This window comes from Anopheles gambiae, chromosome 2 (genome assembly GCF_943734735.2).
Source record: "Anopheles gambiae chromosome 2, idAnoGambNW_F1_1, whole genome shotgun sequence".
In the NCBI taxonomy this organism is placed as follows: domain Eukaryota; kingdom Metazoa; phylum Arthropoda; class Insecta; order Diptera; family Culicidae; genus Anopheles; species Anopheles gambiae.
The window spans coordinates 39,100,171-39,125,381 of record NC_064601.1 but is presented as its reverse complement, the minus strand read 5'-3'; the positions used below and the strand labels follow the sequence as shown (position 1 = coordinate 39,125,381).

Sequence of the window (25,211 nt, the reverse complement as noted above, 5' to 3'; positions counted from 1 at the left end):
CCTTACGTTTGCTTCTAGCACAACTTTTTGTAAGCAATTGAACTAGAGCAAAACCAGATATACATTGATGCATAAATTGTAGATGGAGTCAAAATAAAGTCTACGATCATTGCCTTTACCTTAAAGCCCTCACTACGTCTGCTAAAATGAGAAATATTACATTTGAGATTGACGAGTCTGTTAAAGGAATCGATACTGAGATGAGATAAGATGTCACCATGGTCCGTTTAACAGAGCTTCTAAAGGCAGGAAAAATAGCTCTTACAATTATTTTCTATTATGTAATTTGATTCTGTTTTACACTGCTTCTGAAATATTTTCAATATTAATACTTTTTTTTAATTATTTTAGGACAAAGTAACTTTACTTCTCATACGTCGTATGTACATCTTCTAATTTTTTTAACAAATTAATTTTTTTAATCTTTCTGAATTATTGTGGGCTTCATATTTTATGTTTTTTAGAATTAAAAAAGTGGAGGCAAAAAACTATCAGGTACTAAGATACGCAAGTAACAAGTAGAAGACATTTTCATTCAATAAACTTATAATAAGATGCTTTTGCAATATCAATGACTCGATACTTGTAATAAAAAGAAATTATTTGCAGTCGGTACCGCCAAATTTTGGCTCTAAGGCATCAATTTTTGACCCTTAGGGACCTATTATTGTCTATAAGTAGAATTTTGTTCACTCTTGTAGGCATCATGATAATTTTAAAAAATTGTGACCATTTGTATGACATTGACAATTGTAATTTTCTATCACTTAAACTCTACAAAAACCGTATATGTAGATTTATTGTGTTTTTTTGTGAAAAAATCAATTCAAATGTAATGATTTATCAAAACATTGTTTACAACTGAAAAGCACAAAGCTGAGCCTGAAGCGATTCTACACCAACGTTAAACGCGTAAAAGAGTAAACACCACCGATGTCATTTTCTGGAGTGTTTATCATTTCGTATATTTTCACAGTTTCTAACAATACAAATAATCTACAGTAATGCTTTTATCGCACTCACTGTACTTTTGAAATGTTTCACACAAGTTGCACGCAAATGGAGGAAGCCACGATTGAATACAATCTACTTACGTGCAATACGGAAGCTTCCATGCTCAAAGCACACATGGAACTGAGCTTTGAAGAGAATACAAAGCTTAATAGTTTTTACTTACAATTTCGCTACAAATTCCAAGAAAGAGGATTTTTCTCAAAACTGGCAGCAGATTAATTCGCTACCAGCCCCTTTTCAGTTTCAGTTTTTCGTCTACAAATCTCTACAAATACAAATGCTAAACAAGCTTTCTAGTTAGTTATTTGATACACAAATCAGGGTTTAATAAAGCCAACAAGTGTGAAGACAATAATCAGATACTCAGACAATCATTAGAAATGAGAAAAATCTCATTGCATTTTGAAATATACACCAATTCTTTTGACGTCAGCACGTGACTTGTGTCGCCACTAAAAATAAAAAATCCACTAATTAACCTCAAATAGAGGTTTCACCAATAAATGCACACTCTATTCCAAACTAAACATACTTAAATGTATCAATCGAAATTCGAGCAACCATATTTTTTAAGAAAATTACTTTATTGTCATTGCATCAACGCAATGGTGCCACCAGTTTACTGTTGCTTACAAGCTAAAACCGTGTGTTTGATTAGCGTGTTACTTTATTTGTACAAATAGCGTAAATAAATAGTCGTGAAGCGCCAGCCGTGGCGCGCTCGGGCAAAACAAATCGATCAACGGGTCGTTCGATTCGCACAGTCGTATTGCTACGTTAGCTTTCCGGATTAATGTAATCAATAAATGGAATCTTCATCTGCATGTAGGTGTCTATGTTTGTTTGTTTGTGCAAGTGTGTGTGTCTGTGTGTATCAGCTTGTGTCTCTTGGTAGGTCCGACACCGTCCGGGCAACATTTGCCCCCAGAAGTACCGGCTTCTAAGCGCACAAAACCATTCCAATACATGTGTAAAACCGTCCGTCTGTTTGTTTCTCGGGTGAGAAACCGGAAACGGCCGCACTGGGTACCACACCAACCGTACCGTAAGATATGGCGAAACGGGAACGTGATCCTAAGAATAAATACTCCATGCTTCAAGTGCATGATAAAACGTCCTCCTCCTTTGCGTTATGGCAGCTGCGCGAAGATGCGGCCCGCCTCGGAGCTTCGGCTGCAGCCCGAAAACAAATCAATATCCGTCCGATGGCTCGTTAGTCAAACTCGGCGTTGCCGGGCGCTGCACTGAAGGTGCCATGTCCGTGTCCACTGTCTAGTGTGTGTGCGCTATTTACAGCTTCTTTATCGTGCCCGTACTCCCGGACGTTGTGTCGGTGGCGGAGGAGTCGGAACTGAACTTATCCCGCACGAGCTGCAACGACTGAGTGGCTGCATCGATCGGCGCCGGCTGTCCCGTTTCCCCGTCGCCCACACTGCGCGCTTCTCCGCCCTCCGTTCGGGACACCGCTTCCGGACACTTGAAGGACGAGGGCGTTCGCATCAACCCAACCGGCCGCACGTAGCTGTAGTGGTTCTCGGGCTTATGCTCGATGCAAATGATGTCGACTGGTGGCTGCTCCTCGCTCGGCCGGTCGTCGTCCGCCTCGCTCGAGCCGGGCTCGCACTCCGAGCCCAGCGAGTTCTGGCGGGACATCGTCATGTAGGTGCTTTCCTGGTGCGTCGGCAACAGGGGACCGACGTGCAGGGTGTTCAGCGCGATCGGTGGCTCCTCTTCGACCGGTGGCTCCTCGGCCACGATCGGAGGGGAGCTGATGAAGTTGTTGCTGGCTCGCGCCTGCCGCACGGCTGCCGGCCGTCCCAGCGTGGAGCAGATGCGTGGTGGCGGAGCCGGAATCAATCGGCCCGCGCCTGCCGCTTCCCGGCGCAAACTGTGGCAGTTTCCGTGGGGCAGGGCCCCGTACAGCGACTGGGGTGGCAGGGAGCGGCGCTTCATCGAGGTGCCCACCGTCGTCGGCCCGCCCGTCCCACCGGTTCGCGGGTGGTCGGGCAGCACCTTCGGGAAGTTTCGCCTCTGTATGACGCGCAGCGCTTCCTCCGGCGAGAGTGGATCCTTTTCGGTGCTTTTGTCGCGCGACGTCACATTGATGTCACCCGCGGGAGTGTCCTGCTCGATGAAGCTCGTCACCTCCTCTTCACCTCCTTCACCGGTCGCACCGAACCGTCGCACCGGATAGTCGGGACAGTTGTAATACAGTCCTGCTCCGGCACCGGGCATCGTTTGCTTCAGCTCATCGGTCGTCGCCGAGCTGGAGCACGAGGAAGAGGTGCCGGATGAGCTGCTGCCCGTTCCGCTGGCATCGCCTTCCCCCATCCGTCCCTCCCCGGGACAGCCGCTTACCGCACAGTCCACCTCATCGGTGGCCCCGTACTCGAACGACTTGGCCTTCGTTATCTCGATCGGTTCCTGCCGCAGCACGCTGTTGCCTCGGGCCTGCGGAGTCGCATCGATCGCCACACTGATCTTGTGCGGTGGCACGGCCGGTGCCATGCGACACCCAGCCGAGGCCACCATCCAGTCGCACACCTTCGTGTGTGCATCGACTGCATCGACGCCGATCGATACCGGGCCGTGCAGCTCGCCGCCAAACGGTTGCTTCGCCACCGGCTCGTACGAGTTCGACTTCCGCAGCATCATTGTGGCCGCCTCGTCTAGCAGATACGCCCCGTGCGGCAGATGATGGTGATGATGGTGCCCGTGCAGCTGATTGCAACCGTCCTCCTTCTCGCCGAGCCCCACGCCCGCCACCACGACGGCGGCCGCACTCTCCAGCATCGTGTCGTCGTACTTCCGCTTTACCTTGCGACCGCCCGCCACACCACCAACACCGACACCGCCCACTCCCGGCCGTCCGAGATGGCGCCGGACCAGGTAGCCCACTATGACGACGATGTTGAACAGCAGAAACACGATAGCCACCGCTATCAGGATGGTGAGCGTCGATTCACTTTTCATGATTTCTGTCGCACCCCCGTCCAGCTCCTGCTCGTCCGTCACTCCGAACGGCCCATCCTTGCCGGACTGCTGCAGTTGCTTCGGGTGCTTCGGATGCTCCAGGACACCGGCGGCCAGCTGGGCCGGGCTGGCACCCTTCTCCGGGATGGCGGCAGCGGAGGAAGTCGCCGGGGCATTGTACATCCCCGGCCCGGCCAGCGGATCCTTCATCTGGTACAGCAGCTCCCGGAAGGGGTCCTCCGTCGGCCGCTCGATGTCGACGTGAATCGGGTACAGGTTAATGTGCCCGGTGGGATAGTCGGGATGGGGCGTAGTGCCACCCCGCATCCGGCCAACCACCGCACTCACACCGCCACCCTGCTTCCCGCCGGCGCCGGGCGGGCTGAAGAAGTCCGAGTACGGCGCGTACGCCTTCGAGCTGGTAATCTTCTTCAGCTCTTCCGGCAGCTCCTCGTTCCAGAACTTCATGTACTTCTGGCGGTACCGGTGGCCCACGACCGGCGTAATGCCCATGTGCAAATAGCTCTGGTTGATGCTGTTGTACTCCGGCCAGTCCACATCGTAGTACGACCAGTCTTCCGGGTTGAGATTCAGGAACAGATCCTTCCAGGGCGCTTTCGGGTTGCTGTGCGGGGTGGATGGCGAGAGGGAGGAGCGAGAGAAAACCAATTATTTGTTTGCTGTAATCATGGTCTGCCACGGCGGATGGCGGAGGACGCTCTAGGGGTAGCATGTAAATCCCGGCCCAAACTTTCGCCCATGTTGTACACGCATGCAGCCACAGCGTTTGCATCAATCCGTAAGCTCGCAGCACATTTCGGGGTTGGGAAATTTGAACCATGTTCCCCGGTGGGAGCGGACCGGGCTGAAGGAATTTCCTCTCAAGCAGATTAGTTTGTCGGTTAGTTTTGCATGCACCGGCAGACGGTAATGTGGAACATGCTTTTAAAGCATCATCGATCTGACAATTTAATTAAAAACTCCGCTGCGGTATGTCGTGCTGTGTGCTGTTAGGCTATCTGCTTGCAAAGGGGAAAGCTTTTAGCAATGTTTTTCTAAAATGGTTTGGCGATAATGTGGTTGGTTTAGTAGTCACATGTTGATTGATCATCATAAGATTTCATTAGTTTCATATATTGCAGACATCTGCCGGTTTAACATTTGCATTAAATATAGGACAAATATTGTCGATTTTTCATAGGTTTATCATCTCCACACTAACAAAATGTTAATTGCACTTTCAATAATATTATCCAATGAGTCAGCAGACAAAATGTGACACCCCTAGCAGTCGAACTCTAATCGTGAATTCCAAAAAAGAGAAGCTACTTCGTTTAGAAGCGTGCGCAATCGAAAAACGGCACTCCGTAGCGTCTAAAACGAACTTCATGAGGCATTTTGTAAAATTCGTGTATGCCTATTCCGGCATTTATAACCTCTTGGCACTATTAGACAACAATCAGAGCATCGAAGGAAAGCCCAGTTCCAAATGACCGACCGCCCTGAACGACAAAAAGTTCCAAGATATTCATGGATAGAAATTATCTTTCTTTATGTCTTTCTACATCCTACCGAAAACATGTTTTATTTAGTGCAAACGTTTAAACCCTTTGCAATATAGAAAAACTGAAAACTAGACAAGTGTTTGGACGATTTAATGAAAATAAATAAATGAGGATTATTGTGCTAATTTTAAAATGCTTGACTAGTTACAAAACAATTAACTTTAAATACTACACGTTCCCAGGTTAAAAACATCAGCAATACTCCGGAACTGACAAATTCATCAGATTATACTTCAACCGTTGCCGAATAGTTTCCTTCTATAAAGAGTGAAACTTTTTAGTAAAGTAAAGTAAATCAACATGTACATTATATGTAGCCTTTGATTCTAATTCTTCTACGTAACGTCCTACGTGGATATGCCGACCTAGACTTGACCCCAAAACGGACATGTAGTTAAGTCGTGCGAGTTAACGACTGTACAACGGGACCGCTCTTAATTTAATCCCAAAATCAAACACAACGACTGTATTACTTTCGTGATTGATTGTTTTCTAGTTATATAAGTAGTTTTTCCTAATAAATTCCTAATCATTCTAATCAAAACGTTACATTTTGTTTTCACATTACAGGGTTTTTTAAGTCAGTTTCGAAAGTAAACATTGTTATTCACCGCATGCAAAATGTTGTTTCATATCGATCTGACATTTCACTTCCATCATAATAATTTTTAATTTCCAAGGCATGATTTTCAACACTGCTCAAGCTGGATTGAGTTTGACAGTTCTTTGTTGTGTGTCGAAAATCAAGTGTTTAAACTGAAATTTCATTTTGAAGCAAATAAACCATTTGACAGCTGTTGAAAAACATGTTGGATGTTTACATTTGAAACCGACTTGGAAAACCCTGTATTAAGTAGCCAGTTTTATAAATTTAAAAATTTAACTCACGCGCCCTAGCGTAAAGCTATTTTTTACAGTTCAAAAGCTTAATTTGTAAAGCGTTTTAGTTAGGGTTGCTATTAACTTAATCTGTATTCTCTGTTATTATTTAGTATAACATCTATGTTTGGAATTTCAGTACTATATGCAATATACAGTTTTTACACCATGCAACAGTTATTTAAAATCCCATTGAAAAACAACCTTGGTATCTTACCCAGTCTTGGCAAAGTTGGAGAAATACTTCATAACAGCCTCGGAAAACAGCCGCTCGCGCGCATTGTAGTGATGCTGGAAGGGGCCCACCTGCCCGAGCGGAGCACCGAACACGTACGCCAGATCCTCGCCGACCACGCTTTGCGATAGCTGTTGCATTCGGCCAGCCAACGGGAAGAAAGGGAAAACCAGAAGCAGCCACCGAAAAAATAGATAAACCGTGCAGTGTGCAACCCGGTTACAGCGTAATTAGACATCATTCAAATGATTTTGCGATGCAGTGCCACCACTCAACCACTTACCCGACCGTACTCGCCCGCCTCGCTGTTGTGGCCAAACACGTACATGTAGCACTTTGGGTTGACCTTCGACAGATACAGCCCGGTCTGGACCATCGGGGCGGCGACGCGCGCATCGGACAGTATTTCCAGCAGATTGTCCCGATGCTCGTCCGCCAGTGCCTTGTTCGGGTCCATGTAGATGTCGGTGTACCTGTAGAGGGGAGAGAGGAAGGGGGGAAAGCAGACCACACAGAATGAGTCGCTGTCGAAACACGCTGCCTCTGTCTATTTCCGTTTTCTCTATCGTTGCAATTTAAATTTTTCGCCCTCCACCGCCAACTTCCCAGCGTCACATGCTCCGGGGGGGTTATGGTTTGGAGCAATAATGCAACGCGAACGGGTAGCCGGTGCAATCTACTTACTCTCGCAGCGTTGCAGCGAGCGCCAGGTCGGGACGTATTTCGAAGCGATTTTGCATGTAAAATCGCAATAAATTGTCTCGTTCGTTTTCCAGCAGGCCGTACGTGAGCGCGACCGCATTCAGGATGTGATAGGATTCCAGCTCGGTCATGCCGTACAGCAGATCGTATCTACGTGCCGTCCGAGCAGCAGGTACGGACGAAGCGGTGGAAACGTGGATGCGTGAGCGTTTGCAGAAAGGGGAAATAAAAAAGGATAAATCAAAATTAATTTTTGAACACCACGCGCGGAGTACGCAAACGATGGGATAAATCACACGACGGTTACCCACTAAAAATGTCACTGTACTGGCCCATGACTTTGTGCGGCATGTTCGGTATGACCAGCCCGTCCACGATCGGGCCGAACCGGGTCGAGAACTGGGGGGACGCGGTTTTTACGCCCAATATTTCGCTGTACCGTTTGCGGCGCAGGCAAGCCGTCACCTCGTCGTTCTCCCCGTTCAGCGGACAGTTCAGCCCCTGCAGGACCTGCATCGTCGACTGCAGCGGGTGCTGCGTGAGGGCCCAATCGGACAGCGCCGAGCCGGACATCAGGATCGCCCGGTGAAACAGTCCCTTCGCGACCGGCGACACCATGAGAAAGTTGACGCAGGCCGCTCCCGTGCCCTGGCCCATCACCGTCACCAGCTTGGCATCGCCACCGAACGCGCCGATGTTTTCCTTGATCCACTGCAGTGCCGCTATCTGGTCCAGCAGACCGAAGTTGCTGGTCGTATGATCGCTAATGCCCGGTTTCATGAAACCTACGTACAGGTGAAATGGAATGAAACGAGATAGTAGTAGTAGTAGCAGTAGAAGTCCAATTAGCGCGGTGCTCGGATGGCTTACCGAGAATGCCCAGGCGGAAGTTGAGCGTTACCACTATCACCTGACCGTAGCTGGCCAGGATGGACCCGTCGTACGGGTTGCCGCTGTTCCACTCGTACGATTCGCCGTGGATGTACACGATGACGGGATACTTAGTCTGCGGTCCGATACCATCTGCAAACACACGAGCGAGAAATGGTGGGATAGAGATGTGTTGTGAACGGATAGAGATGTGTTCCGCAGCACAGGGTAGGTGAAGAAGGTTCAAACTAACGCTCCGCTGAACAATGCACGGTAATTGAAATTCAATATCAAATTACAGGCGTAAACGGTCGTGGTAAGAGGCCGAGGGTGTGGCCACGAAAATTGAAATCTACTCATGAGCTACTGCTTGTGACTACCTGCGACAAGTGCGTTTTGTATAGTGGGTTGATTAGATTGCATGTTTTGTATGAGCATAATTATGCTTTCGCGAGATTTTTGGGAGCGAAGCGTGCTGACCTTTCGTTGAAGAGGCAAATACGTCCAACACATAATTTAATTACTTGAAATGTAATATTGAACCTCGAACACGAGCCAAGTCTGTGTGTGTATGCGTTTCGTGCAGAAAAAGTAAACACTAAATCAACAGCATGCCGTTCATGCAAATGACAATTAAATCAGCATTTATGCTTCGCTTGCTTGCAGCACTGTTTTCAGCATTAAACTGTTCACAACAAAAAAAAATCAAACCTTCTGCACCGATCAAACGATGCTGTCGGCGAAAAAAGCATTACAAAAACATCACCCTCAAAATTCCTGACCTCAGCATAGTTCACTCATACCCTCATACCAACCAGCCTGGGACTGGCATTGTTCCAAGATCACACTTCACCCGAACCCGAAGATTGCTTCACCAAAAAAAGAAGAAAAACAAAAAGCGGATGCAACAGGAACGGGGCCGAACTGCAAGCAACCGCAGTGACTCCTGTCGAACTTCGTTTACTCTCTTCAACTTTCCGGTCGGAACGGTGGGGGCGAAATTTTTAACTACAGCATGATGGCCGGCGCACGGAAGACCGGACCGATCATTTTCGCGTTTGTGAAGTGGGTCAGTAATTGAATTCTGCTGAACGTAATAAAATTTACGCTCTTTACCGAACGCCCCCCGCATTGATGGCATCGCGCCACTCCCAGCTGTCCCGGCAACATAGCGAGGAATGGTGAGTTGTTTTTGCATTTATTAAATCCAATTTCGCTTGTCCGCTTTTCTGCTCCTGCGGGTCGTGTACGTTCGTACATACGTACTACCACAAGCACATTTACACAAGGGCTGGGCAAATTTTTCAGCTGGTTGGTGGGTTTGCATTTTTGTGTTCGGAATTCGGTTTTAAGCTACGGACTCAGCACACCTTGCCAGCCAGGTGACAGGAGGGTATCGTTTCTTCCGCCAGAAATAAAATAGCATACAAACGGCAAATAACCCACACCTAGGGTAGGAGCCGTAATTCCATTCTCAACCGTGCAAATGTAATGTGCAATTTTCATTCGTGTAATGAAAATAGAAGCCGCGCTTACTAGGAACTGGTGAGTTGTTGCAAACGGTAATCGGAATGCAATGGAACCAAAAATGATGATGATGCAAATTAAATTTATACACACTATAATGTCCTCGATCATTCCTACTAGCAACACTAAGCCACGGACTATTCATGGATTCATATTTAATTACAAAGAAAATTATAGGTATAGGCTTTAGAAGGGCTCAGTCGCAATAAAACTCTACATGTTGCAGCAAATGATTGTTTGTGTGTATTTTGTTTGGTTTGGAATTTGGATGTTTGGAATACATTTTCTATCTCTGTAATGTAATCAATTTAATTTCAAAGTTACGTCTAGAATGGCAGCTGTACATTAGAGCTGGTATTAAAGGTGTACCCCTAGAACCAGAACTGTACGATTCATAAAGTTCATCCTACAGAACGAACGATCTCATCAACGTTTGTCGGTTCTTTATAAATCAAAATGTAATAAGTTAGTCATGAAAATAGCGTCCTACCCGTTGAAATAAAGAAAGTCTTAGTTGGCCAAGTCGGTAATTTCCCCCATACAAATATGAACGTGAACCGAATGACTAGGACGTTTACGAAAAGAACGGTCCATCCGTCGAAATAAAGAACGTCCTACAAAGCCACGCCGTTCATTTCCTCACATACAAATATGAACGTGAACCGTAATACCAGGACGTTAATGAAAAGAACGTCCTACCAATCGTAGTAAAGATCATCCTGATCTGCCTAATAATGTTCAAAATGTATTACACTAATTATGTTCTTCTTGCTAAATGAACCAAAATACCATTTTTTTTTTCAACTGAAATGAACGAATGAATCGCGATTCACGTTCAGTTCATCGTAACAGGTTGGCTGATAAGTCCCCGGTCTAACAAAGAAAAACACATTTTTTTGTCAAAATTCGTTTTTATTATTCAACATAGTTCCCTTCAACAGCAATACAACGATTATAACGACCTTCCAATTTTTTGATACCATTTTTGGTAGTACTCCTTCGGTTTTGCCTCAAAATAGGCCTCAGTTTCGGCGACCACCTCTTCATTGCAGCCAAATTTTTTCCCTGCGAGCATCCTTTTGAGGTCTGAGAACAAGAAAAAGTCACTGGGGCCAGATCTGGAGAATACGGTGGGTGGGGAAGCAATTCGAAGCCAATTCATGAATTTTTGCCATTGTTCTCAATGACTTGTGGAACGGTGCGTTGTCTTGGTGGAACAACAAAATAACAAAAGTTGCTTGACAAAAGACGCTCTGTCTCACAAACCAATTGACATACAGACGTCAAATTTTGACTCGAATCATTTGAAGGTTGGTACTATATAAAAATAATATGCATTTAATACTAGCGGCGCCATCTATGTGTCAGACCTTGGACTTATCAGCCAACCTGTTAATGAAAAAACTAGTACGTACACGTTCATCAAAATGCCCAAGACGAATGGCCCAAGCCTAGTTGGTATTTGTTGAGATTTTCCAAAGAACCACATACAAATACTAGTTTTGAGACTTGTACTTTATTTATTTTATTTTTTTCATCATTTTTGATCCATTTAGAATCAAAATGGCGTTGATAATGTGAAACACATTTTATGGTAAAAGGTGTTTCATGGTCGTGCAGGACTTTTAACAGACTCTCAATTATCGCGTGAAAGCTTTTTGTTCATTTCAAGTGCGTTAAAATTTTGAATGAGCTTTTTTTAAAGGTTATGAAGTTCTTATTTCCATCCTAGATTTAAGAGAGAACTCATGAAAAATTATTCTATTCATTATTTATTATTCAATGTTCACGATAAGAGAATTCAATAAATAGTGAAAGTTTTTAATTGTTAACAAAAAAAATGCACACTTAACTTAAAGATAACAGCTTCTTCTTCTAGATAACAGCAGTAGTTCTTCTACTGTTATTTAAATAACAGTTCATATTAAAAGAATTTAATATCTGACTCTCTCACTTTCAACTCACTCACTCTCAACTCACTCAACCATAGCTATTTTTTGCCGGGCACACAGTCCGGCAAACTAAATTATACCACGCTACAAAACTAAAGTTCGATCTATAATGTACACCCCTTGCAAATGCTTATGCCAATGCCCCGAATGCAGATTTGCCATCCAGAAAAATGCGACTTAATTGAACAACATTTGCTCCACCGATCAAAACACCCGAAACCCCGCACGTTCGCAAACATGTACAATGCACAACCACAATGAAGCGAAAAGCGACGGTTTGGCTCCTCTGTGCTAACCCGCGAGCCAATTAAATTCACCAAGTGCCGAGAATAAAATGTGGACCCGTTCCAAGTGCGATCGGCTTTTGGGGTTTGGCCTTCTGGCGACCCACATTTCCAACGCGCTCGCTTTCCCACCCATCAGACACGTGGGAAGGTGTCACCGTGGGAGGTAAGCGCCAAAAGCAAACGCGTCCAACAACGAGAATCAGAAGAAGCAAAAGAAGAAAAACACAAACACACCGACACACCGTTGCTGCTGTACACACAGGCAAGTCAAATCAGCGCCGGCTTACGCGCCAGATCGCCAGATCGAAATTCGGTTTTGGCGCCACCTTACCGTTTGGCGCTCCACATTCAAGGACGCTGGCGATTTACTTCTGGGAGGTAAATAGCTTAAGCAAGCCAAGGAACAAGAAAAACATACACACACACACGTCCCGTACAGTCGTTTGCTTTATGATGGAGTGGTTTGTAGTGTCGTGCGTCGATATTATTAGTAAGATTTCGATTTTGTTCCGGACAGGTTTGGGTCGCCTTTGGTTGTGCCGACCAGCCCTGGACTCGTGCTGACGTCAAAGGACCACCGACGTTGTGCGTCAGCGTATGTTTGAACGGGACTCCAAACTAAAAAGAGGTAAAAATTAACACACCCATGAGCTTAACTCACCATAGCTTGGAACGTAAAGGTTGAGATAGAGACAGTCTTCGCTTTCCACCTTCAGGTACGGAAGTAGCCGCTTGATCTGATCGTACCGGCCCTTCGAGTAGTTGTTGTTGGCGTTGTTCAGGCTGGGCAGATTCTGGGGACACACCGGCGACAGCTTGGTGGCCATCTTGAGCCCATTCCACGGGATCGGCGCACTCGGTGGCATGAAGCGCCGCGAACCGACCGGAGCCTCCGCGTACGGTATACCAAGGAATTGGTCCACATTTTTCAACCCCGACTGGGGATGCATTACACGTACCGAGCCACGCAAAATGCCCTGCTTCACGGCGATATCGCGTGTGTACGGTGTACCGTCACGTGGATCGTAGCCCTGTTGCTGCTGCTGCTGCTGCTGTTGCTGAGTCTGCTGGGCTGAGGATCCCTGAGGCTGTGGTCGGAGACTAGCGTGCGCTTTGCGGTACTGCTCCGCCCGCACTATAAATGGATTGGTTGCATAGTTCGATGGGCGCTGCTGGTACGGAACCGACGGTCCATCGTTGGACATGGATATGGAAGGGTAGAGATCACTGCCGTCACTCGCAAGGAACCCGGCCATCTGACCCTTACGCTCTGTCACGGTGGGCAATCCCAGATCGTCGTACTCGCTGCTGTCCAGGATCGTTTCCACTTGTGATTGCCCGGGCTGCACCGATAGGGTGAGCAGAAGCAGGAGTAACAATATCGTCATTGTGTTGTTTTACAGCTTTGCGGAGCGATCATCAATTGGGTTGCTGTTGCTTGGGGAGCTTACACACACTTTCACGCCGCACACTAGCTTGTCAAACATTGAAACACTTGACACTTCACAAGACAAAAAGTTTTTAAAAGGTAATCGATGTTTTGTAACTCTGACAAAGTAAAAACACAACACTCAAACACCATCACTGTACGGATCCCTACCGGAACGGAGTGGATTAGTTCACTTCTATGTTCACTTACTCTCATACAACTTACTTGACGCTTCTCAAACACGTTCAACACCATGCATCAAATCAAACATCATCACAATTACCACTCGCTACGCTTGTCGGTGTAGGTTTATTCACTGAACGGCCACACTAACCAGATCCAATCGGGACTTTTTGGCCGTTAAACCATTTTGCACCTGTCTGTGATGTATTTCAAACCAACAATCTAAAGAAAGAGATAAAACGATAACATTAAACTAAACTGTGCTGCGCTGAAAAGGGAAGGATGTATGCAGCACGCGAGCGTATGCAATGTTGCTCACCGACCTACAAATCAAAAGGGCAGCCTCAACCACCAAAACCGTTTGAGAAAAACAATAGCATGTCCCGGCGGGGACAGCATAGAAGCGTGCGGTGGAAGCTAAATGTTGATCTAAAATGCCAACGGCACACCATCATACCCACAAACACTCACACACATACAAAGAGCCTTATAAACGCACGCCAGAGCTGAGAGGAAGATCGGCGTACGATTGGGAGGGTTGGGGGCAAGGCGAAGGATTACCGGCCCAGATGACACAACATGATAATGCGCCGCGCACTGCTTTCTCGTCTGTTTGTGTGTGTGTGTGTGTGTGTGTATCTGTATATATATGTATCAGTGTGAGGGTGAGAGAAACAGGTGGAAAATAAAAAAGAAAATGCTTCTACGCGCACTTTCCACCCATCCCGTGTGCGCCTTTGCTGTAGTAAGCAGCTAATCAGATGTTTACACTACGGGTGAAACGCGAAACGGTTTTAAGTGAGTTCTACCAGCTAATGGGGGCCTGCTCCTGTTTGGATTGGGGAGTTGTTTTCTTCTTGTGCTTCTTCTTTTTTGTCAAGCGAAGATTGGAAACCAAGCAAGAAAAAACGACGATGCATTAGGGACGACACCGCACTAGAGCTGCTGGTTGTCGTCGTCGGGTCGGGTATTTGAGGTGGCGGCGGAAAAGGCGGTTGAACTAAAAATGAACCTCAACGAGCAAAAAATAAAACAAATTCTAGAGAGAGGAGATAAAATAAAATTTAAAAAAAACACACACACACACACACACACACACACACACACACACACACAGTACAAAACGACGACAACTCAAGCATCTGCCCATCTAGTGCGGGCTATTTTTATGTTGACGATGTTCCCCGCTACGCTTCCCTCATCGCTTTCCGCACTAAAAACATTCGCGCTGCCTGCGTCTCTTCCCTGCCCGAAGAGTTCGGTTTGGTTGGTTTACGCCTTCAAAGAGAAGCGCGGATGTTATGATGCGCGGTGCTCTTGAATTGCGCCAAAATGGTCGTATTGTAGAGTGTGTTCAAAAATAATGTTTTCGGGTTTTCTTCTTTTTTTCTTTCTCGGGAATGAAGCAGCTAAGCAATTCAAAGAATTTGAGTGCTACGTCACGCGGAAAGAAGAAAAACGAAGCATCTCAATGAAGCAACATTCGGTCCGATTCGCCAATCCACCTTCCAGTGATCGCCGCGCTAACGATCACGTCACACCAACAAAAAAGGGGAAGTGTATCAATTAAGCTGGTTCGAAAACAACTCATTTACATCAACACCAACACTCTATTAGTGTCGTTCGGGTGTTTGATGGTGGGCAAATTTCAAACGTGCGCCCGTCGGTTTATGATTTACCTACAAAGGGCGGTGAAGCTTTGATGATTTTGAGCGCCCTCCTACACGGTTCTCTTGGTGAAAACATGAGTTTTGAGGATGTGTAAACTACCTGGCACAAGCACCCACTCATTTACACCGTTCGGAGTGGCAAAGCGGGGATGATTTTGCCCTTCACAATGTGTGCCGACTTACGTGTGCGGCGGCTGGAAAGGCGAAAGCGTCAAAATGTACCAACCAAAGAATGGTTCATGCAAACAATCTGTACATTCCTTTGCGTTGATGCATTTCAATGTCACGCGAGAGAGAGAGAACCCGGTGAGTGTGACATTTTTCTGCCGAACCAGTGATTCAACGCGTTTTTATTTATCTTTCGTTTGCAGCCTCTCACATTCATGGTGCCGTTGGAAGGCACGTTAAATATGTTGCTTTTTTTAATTCTTTTAGAATAGTCTGGTAATCCCGTATTGGTAATGGTTGGTATGCGATTAAGGCAAACTTTTTTTTTAGGGTTCCACATGTGTAACCAAAACAGGCAATGTATTTTTATCTCGACACATATTGCAGATGATACTAATTGCGAAGATTAAGTGTGTGTTGATGGGGGTTGGATTCACGGTAGATTCTTTTTAAGATATTATTGGGATACATTTAGGTTTTGCAACAATTAAAAAACAAGCTATTTGAATCCCATTTGAATTTCAGATTTATAAGCAATTTAGAATAAAAATAAAAACAATTTTTTATTGAAATTTTATTTTGCATCTCGTTTCAAACTATATTTATCTAATTGAATAAAAAAGCACAAAAATCATCTAAAGGATTTACATCACTAAAATTGCATCCTTATGCATTCTTATGCATCTAACTTGCTTAATTTTTTCTTTTCTTTACACCTGCCAAAATAGTAACATTACAAAAGCATCTACATTTGTTTTACAAAGTTTTACAAGTCAGAATCGAATGTCAGCAAAACAATTTCAGTTGCTAAAGATTCAGTTTAGCTGTGTTAAGTTGTTGTTTGACCGCACCGATGCTATTTTCACAACCGCGATATGAATATTAAATCGCTCAAATAGTATTTTTAGTGGCCCTTCGCAACGATTTGCAAATTCAATCACGCATTTTGATATCTTTTATATGAAATGAATTATTTAATATGTTTTAGCATTACAATTATGAAATATAACGTATTTATTGTAAAAAATAGGATTTTCTGTGCAAAAAACTGCGAGCACTAGCCTATGTAAACATGTACTATGTGTATGAACCATTTGCCTAGAAAATCGCCTCTTTTGCAATAAATATGTAATATTTGATAAATATAATGCTTAAACGCCTTGAACTTAAAAAGCATTAATCACAATAGTATGATCTCAAGATCCGTGTTTTAATTTCAAAAACTATGCAAAAAGCCTGTAAAAGAACATATTGCGCTTGTAAAAAATAGCATCGCACCAATCAAACAAAATAAAATCACAGCTAAACTGAATCTTAAGCAACTGACATTGTTTTGCAGACATTCGATTATGACTTGTAAAACCCTGTATAAATTAAAATGAATCCATTTCGTCAACATAGCTTCAAAATAAAGTTCTGCTGATAAACACTGTGACAAAATGGTTCGACCCCATTTATTCGATTTTTGAACTGTTAGCTTTATATTACGAATACTGCTCGAGCTAATCTTTCCTCCCGAACCACTTCATACAGGCTCTCTCACATGCGTCCATCCAATAGCCTTTCAACAATCATTAACCATTCGCTTTCATCGCCATCAATGAGAAGCTAGTCGAATCCGATACCTAACGCTACTACCGGAAACCCACAGAGCAAATCGCAACTATATTGCCGTTGCGTGATCACCATTCGTCCGCATCGCACTGGCCGCCTACTCTGTTTGCCGAACAATAATTATCGCTCTTCGTGCATCTGACGTGTGGCATTACGAAGTGCGCGTCCCATGGATTCTTTGGGCACCTCGTTTACGCTGCCGCTTGCCCAAAGCAAACGCGTATAAATAGAAACACCTTCTCTTCCTGACATCTCGACCCACCCAACAGCATCCCCCCGTCGTCAACCCGATACGCTAAGAAAGTATGTTTGCACGGTAGAACACGTTCGCCCGCGGTACCGTTTTGCGTGGTTGCGGGGCGTAAGGGAAGCGCAAACGCGCCTCATAACTTCTTGATGAATCTTGGAGTTTTATTGCCGCTGGGGAGAGGCCGAGGAGAGGCTTCTGCGCTCCGGCCACCATAACCCGATTCTACGAACCAACAAAAATTGCATCAGATAAACCGTTCGCTTTCCGCCAAACGCGAGCGACACAGGAAATTCGCCAGATACGAGCGAAGTTAGCAGCAGTTTGGGTGGAAAAACACAAGTGACCGGATGGTTTTATGCGTTTTTTCCTGCTTGTCCTGCTAGTGCTTCCTTGCCGCCGTACGCACGGAGCAAACTTTATTAATTAAGGAAGCACACACACTGAACGGGACACGGGAGCGAACGCAGACCAGCACCAGCTGCAGACTTCCGCCTTTTTCGGCCGTGCACAGAATCGAGTGACCAACGCCCATCGTAAAAGGTGCTCACTTGCTACACCTTCCAAGTTAGGGGGAGAGGGAAAACTCTTGGCAAACCAAAAGGAGAGGAATACGAACCGTCGATGGTAATATTTCATCGGTGATCAAAACAGCGTCGTTGTCGTCGTCGCCGTAACTGCACACGTTTCCACCCAACCTTTCAAACACTCCCCGGTGTAGTGTGCGCGATTCAGAAATTATTCGCGATTCGTCGAATGCAATTAATTAAAGTTCCACTTGTCCCGTTCCCGTACCAACTTTTGCATTGATCCGGTCAATATCCGGGGATCGGCTGGTCCAGAAGAATACGGTTGCGTACACCGCCGTGCTCACACCCGACAGCGCCACAGAGGGCAGGCAGCACCAGCGAACGCTGACGCTACGAGAAGGAAGAGCTAAAATTAAACCCCATCCACCGGCACCGTACGCTGTGCCATTCGGGAACGCATCTTTTCGAGCCGGGCTACGAGAAGCTGGACGGACGTTTCCATTTCTTGTGAAGCAAATGCGTTTTCCCGTTTTTGCGTCAAACTCCATCATCTTCGATGTGGGGAGCGTACGCAACACCCAGGCACCGTGTAACTGCGGCAACAGAGGCAGCACACACACGCACACAAAAACACGCAGAGCAAACTCTTCCCATCGAACATCTGTTCCTGTCTGTGGTCCCTGTGCCATCCCGGCTACTTTCGGGAAGTCTCGAAGCGTTCTCCCCCTTTTACCTTCGCCGTGCAGTACCTGCTCTGCGGTACTGTGGTGGCCGGGTCCGTCGTTTCCCTGGGCAGCAATAAACGCCCCGGGCAGGCGAACGAAGCGAACTGTAACCTACAACTTTGCCCAGACATTGCCGCAATGGTGGAGCACGATGCCTTGTGTGATGTCGTTATTGCCTTTTCCTCATTTGAAAAGGGCATCGCAAGGGAGGGCCAGCCACGCAGGCAACATGATCATATCAAGCAGCAGTTCCCCGTTGCGGGCTCCCCGTTGCTCTTTATCAGCTCCAGCCAGTCAGAAATTCACCTTCGCTGCGTGGAAACGTTGCTTCATTATACGTCAAACCCCCTACCCAACCGATCGCTGTTTCGCTCCATGGCTCGGATGAAGTGCACTGCACGGTTGTTACTTTAATTGCCCCTGGGCCACAAGCTGCTCCAACTGCCAACGGCGGGTGCCGCCAGGCACGAGCTCAAGTAGGAAAAATTATCCAAACGAGTAAACGGTCTTCTGCAAATGCAATCTTTTCTTGAAACCACACACACACACACGTGCAGATACACTCCGTCCTCCAGCGATATCATTGCCCAGGCTCCACAGGGCAGAGCTGCAACCCATTTGCAGATGCAAAACCGTAACCGAACGGAACCGAACGCAACCGGCAGCTCGCGGTACCATATGTTCCGTTTGCAAGGAGGGTGGCTACATTTTCGGAATGCAGCCGTGCAGCTGTGGGCACGTGCAGCAGTTCATCATCTCTGCACCCAGCACCCAGTGTCAATGCGGTTGTGCGAAATGGGAAGAAGCAAATGGAAGCAAAAAAACCCGTAACGTACAAGAGATACATGAAAATTACTCCGTCCATCGTCCCGGGCAACCAAAAACAGGAGTGGCATGCAACGCGCACGGGTAACGAGTGAAGAAGATTGATTTACTTGTGCGGCCAATGGGACCCGAAATGTGTTTCTGTCTCGTGGCTAAAACGTGCCAGATGTGTTCGAAGTTTGCAGCAAACGCTCCGGAACCGTGTGCATGGCTGCAAATTAAAAACGACATCCTTCGTCGGTGTACCTGAATGGTTTGAACGGAGAAGCCTTGATCAACCTGCCTTTTTTATGAAGTATTGTTTCATCGCCTCCGACCCCCGTTTGGTCAACCAAGTGCTTCCCGAACATCACAGTCCACAGCTGCTAATTAATTCGTGTACTATCATCATCACCATCTTCGGGAGCGGTGTTCCACGTCTTTGCGCAACTAGTCAATGCAACGCGCTGCAGAAGTTTTACCTTACCATGCTGCTGCTGCTGCTGCTGTCCCAAAAGTGCACCCTTTCCCCTTTCTTCAGTCATTAGGTGGTCATTAATTTTCTGGTAACCTTTTCCCGAGCGACCTACCCAGACGGTACCGATCGAACCGGGTGCGATGGATGGCGTGCAGACAGGAAGGTATGTTGGAATGTTTGGTGCTTCCGCAACGAACCTGCATAGGCTGGGGGAAAGCGAATCGAACTCGTACCCGGATGAGGTTTGGCTTTTTCCATACAGGCAGTGTGAGTACCGGTAGAAAAAAGTGGCATGGCAAGGGAAAGCGAGGAGTGATGCATGCTGATTGCTGATCGTTGTGCGAATGCCAACATCTGTTCACCACTATCCATTTGTCCGGAAATGCTCGAAAAATGTAAAAATAATGGATGAAACCTCTGCGAGCGTTCCGTTTTCCATCACGCGGCACTCACACACACACGCTAAGTAAAACGCTTACGAGTTGAACGCATTTTCATCATTGTAATGCGAGAAAGCTAATGGCTAAGCGTTCGCCGAACTGTTAATGTGTCTTTTTTTGTTTGTCTATACCTTAAGGCATGCTTCAAATTGAACTGAAACCACCATTTCGCAGCCATTTCGATGGGGGATTGTCAATATGATTCAGAAGATTTATTCGAAACTTGCTGTTCGTGGTACTAATAGAGAAGTAAACTCTAAAATGCTCATGTTATGCGTCACTGCATCTATTTCATTGCTTCAATCACTTCAGTTTAACAACTACAATTTCATGCAAATGCTGCTTTTGTCGCTAGTTTGCTTCTCGGGCTCGGGCGTTTTCACAAATTTGACCGTCTAAATGTTATAAGATTCCATTGAATAAATTTCATTTTTAATAAAATGTGCGTTGGCGTATGATGGTGTTTACTGCTAAGATTATTGTTAAATTATTCAATCAATTGGAAATACTTTAAATAATTTTTCTGATAATTAACAAAACAAAAACAAACAGTAGTTGTGTAAAATATTGTACAAGAATCGAATAATGTACCACATAAATTCAATAAATAGAAAAAAAGGCCAATGCTACCAATTTAATCAGGAAAGCGCACATTTTATTAAATATGAAATTTGTTCAATTCCATCTTCTCTTATCGATTTTGGATACCTTAAATACATCAAATATAATATAGGTAAATCCATCAAGCACCTTCATAATGAAAATTCAGGTTATCGAAGCCATATCATGTCAATCTTTGCTAACCTATTGAGAGTGTTGTTTTCCATTTTTATTGCATACCACTATTCCAAAAAGCTTTGACATTTTTAACTTAAACTCACAATGTGGAAAAGGTGCGTAACTCAATTCAATGCACTTCAAACCACCAATGAGTCTATAAATTAAAATAAAATTAGCTCAAGATTATTCAAGCCACAACAATCATTCTAGTTACTGTTACATTTCAAATTTGAATGAACATTTATATCGATCAAACTTCAAATTAAACACTCTTTAATGTGAAATAATCGCTTGCAACAGTCATGATTTACATCATGTACAAGTTTTCGAACGATTAGATTTTTACCTACGTTTTCACGTTTCATTAAACTATTTAAACTGAACAAAAAAAGAGTATGTATAATCTTCCTTTGCAAAATGACATCGCTATCGGTGGCCAAAAAAACAATACTTTCACTCTCTAGAGCAAGAGAAATGTTCAGCCAAATAACTAAAAATAATTACCACGGCTAACGCAAGAAGAATGCCTCGAAACAAGGTAACAGCAAGAGTCGACAAAACAAACAAACACATACACATACACATTTACACCGTATCACAAACAACATTCTAGCCACGGCACCGCGTGATTGCATTCTTAAGCGTGACGAAACTGATGCTGGTCGAAGAAAACTCACAACAGAGATGACCAACACAAGCCCCAACAGTTCGGGTGACCTTTGACAGCACCTCTTACGCTCGATGATCACCTACAGATCGTATAAAAAAACCAACACTTTATACGCTAGCGACACATCAACATTTTAAATACAATGCGCACACCATTAACACCATCGAGCGGACAAAACAATACTCCTAGCGCGCTACCCGGTTTTGGTATGGTTTCGTGAGGAATTTCAAACGCTTTCGACCGGGATTCCTTGCGTAAATCCACTTCCTAGTGTCATCGCCGTCATCGTCCAAGCCAACCGTGCAAGGGTGTGTTTCTTCTCGAACGTAAATTGCATGACTTTCCACTCAACGTTCCACGTCCCGCCGTCCCGGTTTCCCGCTTCCTTCGCTTAATTTAATCTTATCCACCTCGGCCACCCGGCGCAGCTGCACCCTTTTTTCACTCACGCACCCAAGCGCACCCCGGCCCCGAACAGGGTGCCTGAAGTTTCACGAACGAACCGTGTATGGAACGAACCACATCGTGACACTTTATAAATTTAGCGCAACCGAAACAGAGCCGCGCGTACCGCGTGGTGCCGCGTGGTGATGGGTTGGAAGTGAAAGGAGCGAATGAGGAAAACAAAAATACAGCAAATAAAACACCGCACACACTCACACCAGCGCACAGTGTCACGTGTGCGTTTTCGGCGGGCAGAAGCGGAAGAAGGGCGGATCTAATACACCCAGCGACAGGCTCTGCCGCTGCCAGCTGCGTACCCAATGCTGCCAGCGTTTAATGTACGCACGCTTGTGCACGAAGCACTCTTTTGCCTCCGAAGCAGCGCACGGTGAAGAGCTGGGCTAGGAAGCGACACCCGCTCGTACGTGGGGCGTTATTTATAAAACCGCTCGAGAGGAAGAAGCCAACGAGATGCGATCTTGCTTTTCTTGCGCTCCGGTTTTGTGCCCGCCCGTGCGCCGGTTTATGCGTTGCTTTGCGCGACATTTCCTTTCCCCTTCGGCTCTCACCAGTGAAACGTACAACGATCGAACGCATAGAGAAATACCCCCAAAGACACGATCCTAACTACACAGCACTGCACAGTAACGTAGGGGCGCGATCATCTTCGCACGGCCAGGTGACTGAACCACAGTCACTCTCACCTTTCGGGACACACTGCAATACGTTTTCTTGCGATCTGTTTGCTGTGTGCTACTTTGCGTTGCCGTAAAGTAGAGGACAGTGGTTGGCTTTGTATCACTTCGAATTTGAATATTTGAATATTGAACACGTGCTTTGTTGAGCCACCATCAACCACAATGGCAACAAAAGTAACATTCCGTACACACCAAAACATCACTGAATGCCATAGAAAGGGAGCTGCACAACTCTTCTTCAACATCTAACGACGCACACACCACGGCACTCAAACACACTCAAGGGCCTATGAATTCATCATCGCGTTGCAACTTCACATACCAACCAGGGCCAATGCATTCGGATTGTGTTTTGCTTTTCTTGTTTAAATTGTTTTGAATATCGTTAAGGCGTCGCTTCCGATTCGCACACACACACACACGCACATACAACGACTGCTGAGCGACTTCTTACCACTGTTTCGTTGTTACTTTTCTTTTCTCGATCACTCGATCTTCGAACACGGTCTGTTCTGTCGCACACAAGATACGGATTGTTTTTTTTTGTCGTTATTTTAGTTTTGTTTTCGTTATTTGAAAAGAAAAAGAAATCCCCCCCGAAGGCAAACGCCACTCGCTGTTGGTGACCCCCGTGCAAAGGCAAAAGGCACGAACGTACGGAGATCCGCGATCTTGTGCTGCGTGTGCTAACAACGCCGCGATCGATCGAAGACTGAGGACGCTGGCAATGCTGCATAACAAACACTCTCGCGAGGCGGCGTAAGAGAAGATCGCACTCACTGTTTCGTGACGGCGGTACGACAGTCTGTGACGAATTTCCGTGATCATTTTCTTTCGACATGCATTGAACAATCTCAGCAAGTAATGTATTCATTCCATGATTTTAAATTAAGTTAAAAATACACAAATGCGTTACTGACACAACAAAAATCACTATACAGCTAGTATAAAAAAATATATTTTTAGTTTAAGTACATAATATTCTGTAAATTTGTTTATTTTTTTATACTTGACCGAATAAACGCATTCGATTAGATAGCTCTTTTTGCGTTACTAGTTTACCCAAAAAAGCTCGATCAGTCTTTCATATGAAAGTCCTTCATATAAAAATACATTAAATTTGAGTTTATAAGTACTGGTAACCTAGTAATACCAACCTACATGTGTACCTCAGCTTAGTATCGCGTAACAATTTTTTAAGCGTAGGCACTTAGAAATTGTTATTGATAGTATTATTTATGTTTAAACCATTGAGGAAAAAATCGAAAAATCATTAGTACAAGGCTATCTGCATGAGTCGTACTCCTTGACAACTTCGTCACACTAATGTACTGTAGAATTCTTTGAAGGATTCCTGTCAAATACTTTTAAATGCGTATCACCATGTATTTTGCTGATATACCGTAAAATACCGGTTTTGAAAACATGAGAAAACCAGTTTGACATCTGGGCAGTATGACAACCACGAAAGAAAATTTAAAATTTTTAAAAGTGTGCCTTAATTTTTTGCTTTTTTTCTACATTTATCAAAAAGTACATGTCTGTAATGAGCAAAAAACATCAAAAAATCTCATCAAATTAATGTATATATCCTAATAAACAATTCCAATGCCTTGCTTGTTAGGTTAACATTAAACATTGGCACTTAATGTGATCTTCACTTTATTCTTATACCTTATCTCCATCCTCCAAAGTCACCTAATTGATTATTATAGAATTTTGAAATTAGGAAAAAAAACAAAAAACAACAACCAAATTCACCTACAGGCGGTGGTACAGTCGTTATTCAACTAATAAAACATAACAACATGCTTGTCGTATAGCCAAACCTCATATTGATCGTCCCCATTAGTAAGGATTGACTATTCGGTTGTGCAATACTTCATAAGTCGCCAAAGCCTGACCAGGCCATCACTCAAAACATAATAAAAATAAATAACAAGGGACATGAATAAAAGTCTGCGAAACTCGGGTGATTAAATTCCAAATTGTTACAAATTTAAATTATTCGTTAATTTTCCTACCTTTCACAGCAGCCCTGACGTTTATGGCACAAAATGCACTGCACGAGGGACACTCACGGGAATCAGCTGAACGGCGCTCACGTAGACGGCAAAACAAAAAAAGATTTGTTAGTCATGCGCAGCAAGCAGCCAACGGGTGAGTGTACCGTCGTTCGGTAACCCACCTCCAGAGGTTGCTTAGGGCTGCTGCGGGCTGCTGCGACTACCAAACCTTTTCGCCCTGCTCGCCCAATATCGGACGCTCATGCGCACCCACACAAGCACACGGGCCAGCAGTGCAGGCTCCCTGGCTAGTAGTGTGTG

The 25,211-nt window shown here is 45.2% G+C and overlaps 1 protein-coding gene across 4 annotated transcripts; it reads right to left on the bottom strand.

The window, feature by feature from the left end:
* Positions 1 to 1,577: 1,577 nt before the first annotated feature.
* Positions 1,578 to 23,602, bottom strand: LOC1274229 (uncharacterized). Of its 4 annotated transcripts, none has more exons than XM_061645524.1 (8): positions 23,339 to 23,602; positions 12,666 to 13,838; positions 8,239 to 8,391; positions 7,676 to 8,153; positions 7,351 to 7,518; positions 6,950 to 7,139; positions 6,649 to 6,797; positions 1,578 to 4,612 (listed from the first exon to the last, which is right to left on the bottom strand). In XM_061645524.1, the coding sequence occupies exons 2-8, from the start codon at positions 13,390 to 13,392 to the stop codon at positions 2,305 to 2,307; spliced, it is 4,173 nt and encodes a 1,390-aa protein (XP_061501508.1). In that variant the 5' UTR covers positions 13,393 to 13,838; positions 23,339 to 23,602; the 3' UTR covers positions 1,578 to 2,304. The 4 variants fall into 4 exon arrangements, with proteins under 4 accessions (XP_061501508.1, XP_061501510.1, XP_061501509.1 ...); XM_061645526.1 differs by lacking the exon at positions 23,339 to 23,602 and adding an exon at positions 23,207 to 23,315; XM_061645525.1 differs by lacking the exon at positions 23,339 to 23,602 and adding an exon at positions 23,211 to 23,314.
* Between the last annotated feature and the right edge of the window lie 1,609 nt (positions 23,603 to 25,211).

What these genes read in the sequence shown, in the direction of transcription:
- LOC1274229 (XM_061645524.1), bottom strand. Translation starts at nt 13,392, where the DNA reads ATGACGATATTGTTACTCCTGCTTCTGCTCACCCTATCGGTGCAGCCC. An exon ending in CTCGCTGCAACGCTGCGAGA is followed by an intron (nt 7,140 to 7,350) that starts GTAAGTAGATTG and finishes TCCCCTCTACAG; the next exon opens with GTACACCGACATCTACATGG. An exon ending in AGGCGGGCGAGTACGGTCGG is followed by an intron (nt 6,798 to 6,949) that starts GTAAGTGGTTGA and finishes CGAATGCAACAG; the next exon opens with CTATCGCAAAGCGTGGTCGG.